Source organism: Amborella trichopoda, chromosome 9, assembly GCF_054954075.1.
Source record: "Amborella trichopoda isolate Santa Cruz 75 chromosome 9, AtrichopodaSantaCruz75HAP2 v2.0, whole genome shotgun sequence".
Lineage (NCBI taxonomy): Eukaryota > Viridiplantae > Streptophyta > Magnoliopsida > Amborellales > Amborellaceae > Amborella > Amborella trichopoda.
The window spans coordinates 13,556,478-13,568,963 of record NC_142344.1 but is presented as its reverse complement, the minus strand read 5'-3'; the positions used below and the strand labels follow the sequence as shown (position 1 = coordinate 13,568,963).

At 33.7% G+C, this 12,486-nt stretch overlaps 1 protein-coding gene across 1 annotated transcript; it reads right to left on the bottom strand.

Moving 5' to 3' along the window:
- Positions 1-858: 858 nt before the first annotated feature.
- On the bottom strand, positions 859-10,794 carry LOC18424390 (ferric reduction oxidase 2). Its single transcript, XM_020676620.2, has 8 exons — positions 10,573-10,794; positions 10,205-10,307; positions 7,045-7,221; positions 6,726-6,960; positions 3,364-3,691; positions 2,959-3,202; positions 2,106-2,818; positions 859-1,302 (listed from the first exon to the last, which is right to left on the bottom strand). The coding sequence occupies exons 1-8, from the start codon at positions 10,766-10,768 to the stop codon at positions 1,151-1,153; spliced, it is 2,148 nt and encodes a 715-aa protein (XP_020532279.1). The 5' UTR covers positions 10,769-10,794; the 3' UTR covers positions 859-1,150.
- Positions 10,795-12,486: the final 1,692 nt, after the last annotated feature.

Sequence of the window (12,486 nt, the reverse complement as noted above, 5' to 3'; positions counted from 1 at the left end):
TCAGGATCATTAGAAAAATAATAAGGATAAACATTGTAATTTAGACAAAGAAAAAGATGTAAAAAAAGTTCAACATCTTCGTTTCTTTCTTTGGTTTAAAGGCCGTCTATAGACTTTTCATGAACATGAGAGCTTATTTGGGATTATAATTACATAGAGGGAGGTATATGTCTTTTGCCAAATAGTATGAAGTGCTTGGTAAAAAGACGAGCTCAACCTTTCCTGCACCCATTCAAAGTCCAAACTACAACTTAAATATATATGAACTTTCCCTCTTTATTGAAAGGAAAAGTTTATATAGAACCGAAGCTCTAAACAATCAAATTAGAGCCCAACCCAAAAACTTCACTAGAAGAGGTTGTTTTGATAACCAAATATCTTCAAATTGATTATATCTCGACATCAAAATGCATGAATATGAGAAAAAAAATGGATTTCAAGTTTTAAAAATAGTATATCTCGTAACGCATTTTTGATCCGTCAATTTTCAAAATTTTCAAGTTTCTATAGATCTGCTCTATCTACACTATTTTTTAAGGTTTGAATTTTATAATTAAAAATTAAAATATATTTTAAAGCTATCACAAAGATTTTCAGTATTGATATCATATTTCCCGACACTATTTGAAAGTACAATGTACTTTGATTGTTTAGAACCACGGCTCTATACAAACCGCACCCTTATTAAAATGCTTCTAATGAGGCGTACTGCCCTTTGTAATGAACCCACGCTCTCTTTTCTTTTCTTTTTTTCTTTTTTGTGGTTTTGGGTAGCCCATCAATAGACATTAAATGTGACTTGTAGCATTGCTAACATCAACTACTGATTCTTTATTGTTTCAAAATACACCCTTGTGGTAGAGAACAACTAAATTTCACAATTTATACAGAAACATGCTTATTGCAATACACACGTGCCATACTTCTTACTCGTATCCAAACCCGAAAGAGGCCCACACTCAATACAAGCATTTACTCTACTTGTTTGTCTTTTTCTTTTTGTCACAATTATACACCAAAAATTCCCACTCTTAAACAAATGCAGGTTTCCATCTTCATCTTTTATGGATCGATTGGTCCGAAAGGCATTTTGATCTTTGATGCAGGTTTCCATCGTCATCTTCATCTTTGATGCATCCATGCTTTGGAGTTAGAAGGTGAAGTTGAGGGACTCAAAGTGGAAATTGTAGGCCAAGGCAGATGAACAAAATGCGGCTGCTTCATCACGCATTGAATCTGGGCCGCATACCATCACTCCAATACTTGATCCATCGCTCGCCTCTCCATATGACTCCAACATCTCTGCATGTCATAAACCAACTCTCTCAAGAAAGCAATTTTGCCAACCCCGCTTGGATGTTCTCATCATAAAGCCTTTCTGTTTGACAAAGTCTCTCTCTCACCCATTACCCAACATTTTTTTTTCTTTTTTTCATCGACACCGAGGGTGCTTTTCAGCTTTATTATGACAAAAATACCTTTATTTCTCTCTGTTTTTTCTCTCTATGCTTACATTCCCGTTCACATTCATATCTCTCTAAAAATGTAAATGTATCAGTGTGTCTCTAGGTTTGGGATCTACTTAGAGAGAAAAAACAGGAAAGAAAGAGAGAAACCAACAAACCCGTTTATATTTTTAGAGAGGGAAACCAACAGATTTATTCATATTTTTAAGGAGATACCGACAAACTATGAAAAAACTTTAGAGAGAGAAACCAACAAACCTATTTATGTTTTTAGAGAGAGAAAGAGAGTGAAATATGAATGAAAGGTGGGCGATAGAAAAAAAAGGAAAGGGAGAGAAATATAAATGTTTATTTTGACTTTTACAGGAGACATTAACAAGAGTATTTTTGTTACAAATATTACTAAAAAATACCATAAGGGTATGTGAGGAAAAAATAAAATATTTTCCTGCAATGGGTGAGAAAGACATCAACAATGGAGACTGTAATGAGAGTATCCAACCTGGGGGGTTCTAGTTATTTTCCCTTCTTTTGATATATTTGGGGCTACACGTAAAAGAAAAAAAAAGTGGTTTTGGTGTTCACTTCATTGATTTTCTTGGTTGTGGCAAGCTTAAGAGATTGAGAGAGAGTATGTACTTGTGAGATCGGGCCTAGCACCGATATGGATATTTGTGGCCTGTAAGAGCGACTGTTGCGGGAGACTCTCGAGCTCGCGGTCTGCATTGTACGACCAGGCACTCGGGGACGTCGTCGGTGTCGGCAACTCCAAGTTCTGAATTTGTTTCATCTCCATGGGACTATGCCTTCTATTCCACATGACCGCAAGCGTGGCCATGGTAGCTATGCTCACACACACAAACAACACATTAAGCATCGCATGAGCCCCTGTCGGATACACATCACCGGTGTTGTGGTCAATTGGGTAGACATAATAGCGCTCGGTTATGCCAAGAAGAAGCAAAAACATTACAAAAGATGAAGATATAATAGCCCCCATCCATAACCAACTCTTAGTAGGACCCAGGATTGCCGAAACAGGGGCCTCACTCCGGCTTGGTTTGAACCACACAGCTCTAAGGAGCTTGTCTTTCCTGTCATTTCCTTCTGACTCTGGTTTTCCTCGGGTTATAAAAGCCTCGATGCGTAAATCAAGGCCGGAGATGCTCGGGCTCGACGGAGGGAGGAGGACGTCAAGCATGGAGAGGCCATCTGAATTCCTGAAGGCACAAATCATGAGGATGCTGGGTACAGGGGAACCCAGAGTGCCTGACATCACAACCAGCTCGCGCACCACCGACATGAATGGCGTTATGCCACTCCCTCCACTGATCAGGACCAGTGCATCGTGCCTGCACCATTTTGATGGAAAATTTTTCAATTTAGGGATTTTTGGTAACATTTGCCTAATTTAGTCTTTCTAGACAAATAGTCTGTTGGGCTTTTACTTAGTGGCAGACAGACATAGACAGTAGCACTTCAAGCAACATACCTTAAGAAGTGGCAAGAGGAAGGCCCATAGGGACCTTCAATGTGCACATCAAGGTGCTCAAGGGCAGGGGCCATGGAGACCGTGTCGAAGAGGCGACGAGACCAACTTCCTTCGCTCTTTACGACAACACTGAGCTTATCGACCTCCATCTTTGAGTTGGAAGTCACAGTGAAGGGGTGCCATTGCAAACTGGAGATGCTAGGCACGTTCACAAACACCATGCTCAAGGGATTATACTTCAGACCTAAACACAATCTCAAGAGTGTTCAGATCGTTTTAGATTGAAAGAGAGAGAAAGTGTTAGAGGGAAAGACAACATAAAGAGATATGGAGAGTGGACAGAAGAAAGAGTTAAGAGAGACTCTGTTTATGATAGTTAAAATGATGAAGCACCATCACACTCACCCGGCTGCTTAGTGAAGGTGAGCTCCACGGTTTCGCAAGGTAAAATCCGGGAAGAAATGAGCCTGACCTTTCTGCGAGATTGAAGGAATCGAAGGAAGCGATCGATGAGGAAGAGGTAGACTCCAGGGAGAATCATGGTGAAGAAGAAGGCACCAACGTGAAGAACATAAAAGAGGATGAAGACAAAGTAGAGATGGTGAGCATAATAGAATAGCTCAAACATCCTCTCTCTTATCTGCTTTAAAGTAGTGACCCACATAACTATTCCGGCCGAAAGAGCAACCACTCCGGCCACAATCGACACGCCAGTCTTTTCCCAGTCCCCCAACTGCATGTACCATAAACTCTATCCTCATTTTACAGAATAATTTTCAAGTCTTCGAACTTTCGAGGGGGAGATATCCATCAAACAAACACAAACTTTTACAAGGAAAGGAACCGTCAATACTGCGATTTAATGATATAAACTATTGCCCAGTTTTTCATTTTATAGAACAAGACTAGAAAGAGTTTTGGCCATGAATACTTATTTTTGCATAATTCCACTTTTTTTTAGAACACTTTGAAAATACACGTGGGTACAAATTGATTTTTTAAAATCTTTTTTTTTTTTTTTTCACTACTTTTACTTCATTTGAATGTGTTTTATTTAATCATATGTAATTATACTTTTCATAATTTTGTTTTGTATTTTTTAATTTTTTAAATATTTTTTGGACTGGTCAGGACCTTCCTCAGTTAGGTCAGTTGACCTAGCCAATTTATCGATTACTCGGACCCACCCCTGGCCAGTTTTTTAGGTCGGTTCAATATTACGAACACCGCTTGTGCCCATTGAATTTGCCATCCAACAAGTAATCACAGTGGGCTTTTTAATGCAAATCTTTATGGGTAATACTTGCCCATGGTTTGATTTAAAAAATGCACCAAATAGATAAATTATTTAATATCTTAAATATTTATTTTGATTTAATTTCAACAAGCCCATCAAAATACGATGTAATCATGAGTTAGAAGAGTCGAAAATGAGTGAGATGTTAAATGGTCCATAAGCTGGATGTATTCAGAGGAATTTCAATGAGAAATGCCTTCAAGTTGGGCTCGCTTGGGGCCAAAAAGGTTGGAGATTGGCTTATTTAGGGCGTGTCCAACTTGAAAAGGTTTTGCCAGTTTTTCAAAACCTCGCAGTCGACCCGGTCTGGGAATCGACTAGGACCAAATCGGTTCCCCATAAAACACCTTTTTATATATATATATTTTCTCCTTTCAGCTTATCTAATATTTTTTTAGGTCCTTCTTAACCCCCGACCTAAACCCCTATTTCATTTTTTTTATTTTTTACTTTAGCATATTTATTAAGTCACGATCATCAATTTTGACTAATCTAAATCCACAGATTTTGAAACACCTAAATTTACCAACCTTAGCGAAGTCGTAAAAACCCAAGAAACATCCATAAGGAAAGAGAAATGCGAAAGGTAGATATTTCCTTCCCCCATCCAGCATTTCAATTTAGACCAAGTGAGTAATTGATAGTTTGATCTAGATCTAATGTCTGAAAGTATTTTATTTTTAATTTTTTTTATAAATTATATGATTATGAAATTTAGTACGTGCTATGTTATCAATAGGGCAAACTTAAAAAATATATTAATTTTTTTTATATAAAATACAATCACCAAAATACCATTTGAAATTTTTAGGGGTATTTTGGTCATTTTATGTTATTGAGAATATTGTTTTTATATTTTTACAGGTGCAACTTTAAGAGAGGAGTGGACGCCCAAAATTTGGCATCAAAATAGTTTGTAAAATGAATTAAAAATAAAATAATACAGAGATTGTGATTGAGGCCATCTCAACCGTCTATTCAGAAGAGACGGTTGGATAGGGGGAAGCTTATAAGTTTTATGTAGGGAAAGCATAGAAAGTTTGCCCAATAGAAAAGGATGCAGTTCATGGTTAATGTTAAACAAATTAAATAAATAAATAAAATAAAATAAATGGTAAGATTTTTATGCTTCCCCTACAGCATAAAAACTTATATACTTCCGCTTGTCCGACTGCCCATTCTCAATGGAGGGCTAAAAAATGTCTAATCACAATGTCACGTCACTACATTATTTTATTTTTAATTTTTTCACTACACCAAATTTTTTCCGTCCAATCCTCTATTAAATTGGCACTCGTAAAAAATATAAAATAAATATTTTAAATAAAATAAAATAACTAAAATACCCTTAAAATCTTTTATGGGTATTTGGTTATTATATTTTATCGATAAATTATTTTTATTATTGTTTTGTAGGTGTGCCCCGAATTTCATATACAAAAATTACAAATAAAATACAGAACTAAAATCAAACGGTGAGTGGCTAACGTGATCAAAATTGGATGGCTGGATTGTAGGTGATGTATATATCTTCAATACGGTAGGAAAATTATAAAAACCTTTCCCAAAAAAAAAAAAAAAGAAGAAAAAGACAGGGATGTACGAAAAGAGAGAAGCGTAATTCATGGAAGATTGGAGAGAGAGATAGGGGGGAGAGGCAGGTCAAAAGGTATAAGAGAGAGGTCAAGCATAATTTTTTAGAGGGAGAGTGGGATCTACTTAAAAGGTCAAGAGTGTTTACTCGTAGACTATGTTGCAGTGATCCAAGGCATGCGTTATACAAATATTTAATGAGAGAGGTCGTCAAAAAAACGGTAGAAGAGTGATCCAAGGCATGTGTTACAGAAATATTTAATGAGAGAGGTCGTTAAAAAAACGGTAGAAGAGTGATCCAAGGCATGTGTTCGAGAAATATTTAATGAGAGAGGTCGTTAAAAAAACGGTAGAAGAGTGATCCAAGGCATGCGTTATAGAAATATTTAATGAGAGAGGTCGTTAAAAAAACGGTAGAAGAGCCGAGTACTCCACCATGTCCGTGCTGAGTACTCGGTCCAAGTTGGGCCAATAACATTAAAAAAATAAAAATAAAAAGTTAAAAAAATACAAATAACATCTTAAAAAAAAATGTTTAAAGTAAATTTAAACAAAAAAATATTTGGAAAATGGATTTCGAAAAAAATCAATTTGTAGCCATGGGTATTTTTGAAATAATGCAAAAAGAATAAAAATGTAAAAATAAGTATTGATATCAAAATATTTTTCGATCTTTGTCAAAATAGAACACAAAAAACATGTTACAAATAGATTTGTTTTTTTTCTTTATATTTTAATTTTTTATAAATTTTTTGAATTTTTTTTTTAAACCTCCATTATTGAACACTCAACTCGGGATACTCCAGTGAGTCCGAGCGACTCGCCGAAGTAGTGGAACACTGTGAGAGAGAGAGAGAGAGAGAAGGGATACACTTACAAGCTCTAACTTGTGTCCTGCAGCAAAAAGGATAGAATAGGAAAGACCATGTGCCGTGAACAAAGTCATGGTTATGTGTCCCAACCAAATGTGATACTTCACTCCTGCCTCATTACCGATACCCAGAACCTGCAACAACACTGAACCTCTCGCCACAGGGATGAAGAGAAACGCCGCACACACATTCCCAACCAAACCAAACCTCAGCGCCACGCTGCTCAGCTTCGCTTGCCACCTTTTCATCCCAAAAAAAAAAACAGTAAGAGCGAGAGACAGAGGTGTGGTTATGTAAAAAAGCACCATGGGGTTGATTTTTTACATGGGGTTTTGGCCTGGTTTTAGCTTTGAGAAACTGATGCTCAAGTAGGTGGAGAAGGAGTAGACGAGGAGAGCCACAAACATCAAGAGACAGGCAAGCTCCATGGCTGAGACGATCCCCAGGGGACCCTTCACAATTACAGGACGAGACCATGCTTCCAATCTCTGCTTCTCACCCCTGTAAAACATGCACATAACAAACATCCCCATAGATAGAGAGACTAGCTCAAACAATCTCACACTTGGCGAAATTTGTGAGAAATTGATAATATAAATATGTTGGTTAAAACTAGTGGTTTAAAAAATCGATCGGTGCCCCGGATCAAGCATCTCAAAAACCGATCCGGATCGACGAATCCGAGATCCGCATCGGGAATCGGGCCGAATCACTAAGATTAAGCCTTAAAAAAATTCAAAAAAATTATTAAAATTTATTATAAATGTTGTTTTTTAGGAATCCAATTAGAAATGGGGGTACTACATTATTAACTTTCATTGTTTTCATCAATTTATGAATATTGAGATGTTCTTTTCCTGTATGAACTTATGTTGACCATTAAATTTACATCACACAAAAGAAATCATATATCTAATTTAAAATGTATTATTGACAACTGTAAGAAAAATAGTACACTACATGATTTATAATACAAAAATTAATAAATAAAAGAAAAGATTTGGTTATCAATGTAGAAATTATAAGAATGCGTACCAATTTTCTTTAATTTTTAAGGTTTCTAGAATAAATTAGTAGAAAAGATTGTTAGCAGAAAGGGAGATTTCAAATGGCCTCATTGTATGAATCCTATCTTTAAATTAATATTACTAAATGTATGTTAAAGACCATCACGTTATAAAAATAAAAAATATAATTAGACCATTTATTCCTAGGCTGTATTAAAAAATACCTTTTATTTTTTTGAATAGAAATACTTATTGTGTTATCTTTTTTTTTTTTTACAAAAAAAATATGATACTTGTTGATTATCTTCTTCTTTTTTTGACAAAAGAAGAAGACATTGTACTACATTTTTTTTTTGCTTGTTGTACTACATTTTATTTTTTTTACAAGAAAAATAAAAAAATGTTACTACCAGAGTACATTTTAGTTTTTTATGCCTTTTGTTTTATTGTTTTGCAATAAATACTTGTTATATTACCTTGTATTTTTTTTACAAGAAAAATAAAAAACTGTTGCATTATATTTTTTATATTTATCTTGAAAAGCCTTTTTATTTTTTATTTTTTATTTTTTATTTTTTATTTTTTATTCTTTATTTTTTATTTTTTATTTTTTATTTTTTATTTTTTATTTTTTATTTTTTATTTTTTATTTTTTATTCTTTATTCTTTATTTTTTATTTTTTATTTTTTATTTTTTATTTTTTATTTTTTATTTTTTATTTTTTATTTTTTATTTTTTATTTTTTATTTTTTATTTTTTATTTTTTATTTTTTATTTTTTATTTTTTATTTTTTATTTTTTATTTTTTATTTTTTATTTTTTATTTTTTATTTTTTATTTTTTATTTTTTATTTTTTATTTTTTATTTTTTATTTTTTCTATTTTTTTACAACAATATTTTCTGCCTTTGTTTATTTTTGTTGTGAAAATTTTTTTTATGCCTTTTGTTTTATTTTTTTGCAAGAAATACTTTTTATATTACTTTGTATTTTTTTTACAAGAAAAATAAAAAACAATGTTGTATTATATTTTTTATCTTTATCTTGAAAAGTTTTTTATTTTTTATTTTTTAAGCTTTTTTTACAATAAGAAAAGCTTTTTATTTTTTCTATTTTATTTCAACCTTTTTATTCATTATCTTGAAAAGCTTTTTATTTTTTATCTTTATCTCTATTTTAATTTTTTTATCTTAAAAAAATGTTGTATTATAAACGATGACGCGCAGGGTTCGAACTCAAGACGTCTACCAAAAATTCAACTCAAGACGTCTACCAAAAATTCAAGGTTGTCAACCAACACCACTACATCACCTGATGTGATTCATTAGCGTCTATAATATAATACACATCTTGCCTGAATGATTTTTTGTGGGAATTAGCTTACATCGAAGGATGAGCAATCCTTTTTTCTTTATAAAGTGTTGTGTACTAGTCAATCAGCTGCGCATGTAGAAAAGTGAGAGGGGGTATACGAGTGAGGTGAATTACCATGTGTAGAGGATTTTTAGATGCCACGTGTTGCTCTCGTGAGGTGGCCACGTGTAAACCCAAAAATTTTCGGTGAGACTCGCGATTCACTATTGGGAATTGCCAGGTGTCACGTGTTGCTCTTGTGAGGTGGCCACGTGTAAACCCAAAAATTTTCGGTGAGACTCGCGATTCACTATTGGTTCTCTCTGGACACTGGCGATTCCTGATTTTTTAGTGGAATTGGCACGATAGCCGACGATTCCCGAGTCGAAGAATCGTCGAACCAGGCGAGTCTGGCTCGACTCGACGAGTTTTCAAACTCTGGTTAAAATTGTTACGTTGAATATTATTTTGATATTTTAATTTTCACATATGTTAAAAATCATTGTCAATTTTACCGTAGGACTGTATAACACCATTTATCTTTGATACAAGGAGGTCACAATTGCTTCCAGTGATCCGATATGAAATCAGATAGTTTGGGTGTGTCACAAAGTTTGAGAAAATGTCTTTTGCACTTGAGATTGATCAATAGAATAAATCCAGCCATTAATTTATCAAAGATAGATAGTCTCATTGTATATTTTTCCTTTATAATAAAAATGTCTAAAATATGTATATCTTAAATTTTATATATTTTGAATTCATATTTACTTGTGTTAACGGAAAATTATTGAAGAAATGATACATTAATTTGATATTTTAAACCCCAAGTGATCACTCAAGAATAACAAGATTATAATATCCTAATAAAAGTCCTTATCCATCATATCTGACATTAGTATCATAGGAACAAATATGAGTTAGGATATTATGGATAATTTTCACTAAGTCATTCGTATAATAAGAGCATAATGACAGATTAGGACTCGGACCTCAAATAGTTAGAAAAATGTTACGTACGAAGATCAATGACACTTGTGTTATAGAAATAGAACCTAAAAACCATAAATAAACTTATAAAAGCCATAATGTGGTGTCTTGTAACTGTTTGAGTAATCTCTCACCTTTTGAATGTCTCTTTGAGATGCTTCTCCCTTAAATGGAGATATATGCAACCCAATACCGCTAATAGCAGGATTGGGAAAGTGAAGATTAAGAGAGTAGGTCCTGCATCCAATTAAAAAACTTTTGAGATTTCCTTGTAAATAAAATAAATAAATAAAAACTGGTAAGAGAAATGATTTTTTTTTTTTTTTTTCTTGAACACAACTTGAGTTAAATGATAGCCGAAGTTAAATGACTAGCGTGGTTCGCAACGCTAAATCTCAATCTCCATTCCTATACCAGAAGGCCATCTCCCCACCGACTTATCGAAAAAAAAAAAAAAAAGATGTTAAATGGAGAAAAATAGATAAAGAAGTAAAAGATTAACCTTGAAATCCAAAGTTGGTAGAGAGGGTATGGGCACTAATTTTCACCCACCAGTTTGGCATCCAAAGTTTAGTAGGCATCACAACCCAAATCATCATATAACCAACAAATATCAAACCCATAAACACTTTAAGAACATATTCAACACCCATGTTTCTCCCTCCACCATTGCTGGCTTTGGTGGGAACTGAATCCATTTCCCCCTCTCTACTTTCTCTCTCTACAAACCTTAACACTTGTTGAAGAGAGAGAGTTAACGAAATGGAGAAATATATAGATGTGTCTTCGTTGAATAAGAGGCAGCGTGCAACGCATCCCCCATCTCAAGCGAGTCCCACGCCAATTTTGGAGTCCGCGTGTCTCAGCTGAAGTCAACGGTGTCCACATGCATGCTAAAAGGTGGCGGATATCTTGTTGCCTTCTTTGAGGTGCCAATTTGCCTTTACGATTTTACTTTCTCTCTCTAGGTTCCCTTGTACTTTTGTGCTCTCTCCCTCTTCAATTCATATAAGGTTTAATGAAAATAAAATAAAACCTCACCCCAGGAAACCACTTTTGGCAATAAAAATCTCCAGGATGGATCGAAATCAATTCCAATACTGGGATTCAAATAATGGTGGAGATTTTGCGGATCTATAAATACTTATTTTTAAGGTGAAATAAATGGTTTAGATAATTTATCACAATATATACAATTTTTAGAACTTAAAATCAACTTTTTTTTTTACAACTAATTTGCTCAAGTTGAGATGATTGATGTAAAGCTTTTTTAGTGCTTGAATTGTAATTTTCAAAGAATTATGAAGCGAGATTTACATATTTTGAAGAGCAGTGATTTTATGCAACGGCTGTATCATAGTATAATGCAACCACACTTCCAAAAAATCATATTAGTAGTATTTGTATGACCCAAAATTTTGAACACACGCGCTCTTCATCTTAATAATCAATCCAAAAAAAAATTCAATTTGAACCCTAGATATGGTTAAAATGAGTCCCCTCTAACAACGAATCTAGACCGTTCATTAAGTGAATTTTTAGATCTTAGCATTTACAAATTAAAAATTATTTTTTTCTTTCCTAATATTTTCATATAATAATAATAAAGCATCTAAAAAAATTTAAAAGGAAAAAATCCTTCTAAGTCCTAGATCTAAGCATCTTATCAAAATGGACAGCCTATGTTAATTGGATTAAAAAAATACTTTCTGGGTTTCGTTTTAAAATTTTCCTTTTTTACGATTGTACATTACAATGAAAAGTGTATATATTTTAACATTTGCATCAAACAAATGGCCTTAACATAATTTTTGAAAGTTGTTGCATCATATTACTATACAACCCTTGCATTAGATCACTGCCCTATTTTGATAGAGCTGCAACCCTATCAAACTATTTTTCCATTAAAATATATCATCTCTCTCTCTCATTGTACTCCCATTTATCCTTTTCTAGTTTCTACGAGCCTGGCGTTAGGATAACAATGTAAAGCCTCACCTCAAATCTTTGTTCGAAAAGTACTTTGGGCATTAAAAATCTCTATGATGGCTCTAAAATCAATTTACAACAATAGCTATGATATATGAAGCTAAAAAAAAAGTAATGATCTCGCAGATCTATGAACACTCATTTTTAGTAAAAAATAAACGATCTAGATAATGTGTATAAATTATTTTTAGGGTTTAAATCATTTTTATGATGATTGATCTGAAGCCTTTCTAACACGAGAGGTGCAATCTTTTGTGAAGATGAGGTGAGGCTTTACTTGTTTTGAGAGGAGTCCATTATCCCTATAAAAACATTTTCCCTAATATCTTTCACCTCTCTCTCAGTCTCATTGTACTTGGCTTGCGGACCCATCGCTCTCTCTCTCTCTCTCTAATTAAAATATCCCTTTCTCTCTCTCTCCCACAGT

Bases quoted from the DNA above. Each gene is read 5' to 3' on its own strand.
- LOC18424390 (XM_020676620.2), bottom strand. From the start codon at position 10,768: ATGGATTCAGTTCCCACCAAAGCCAGCAATGGTGGAGGGAGAAACATG. The intron at 2,819-2,958 runs GTATGTTGCTTG...AAAATGGTGCAG, and splicing joins TCCTCTTGCCACTTCTTAAG to GCACGATGCACTGGTCCTGA. The intron at 1,303-2,105 runs GTACATACTCTC...TATGACATGCAG, and splicing joins TGCTAGGCCCGATCTCACAA to AGATGTTGGAGTCATATGGA.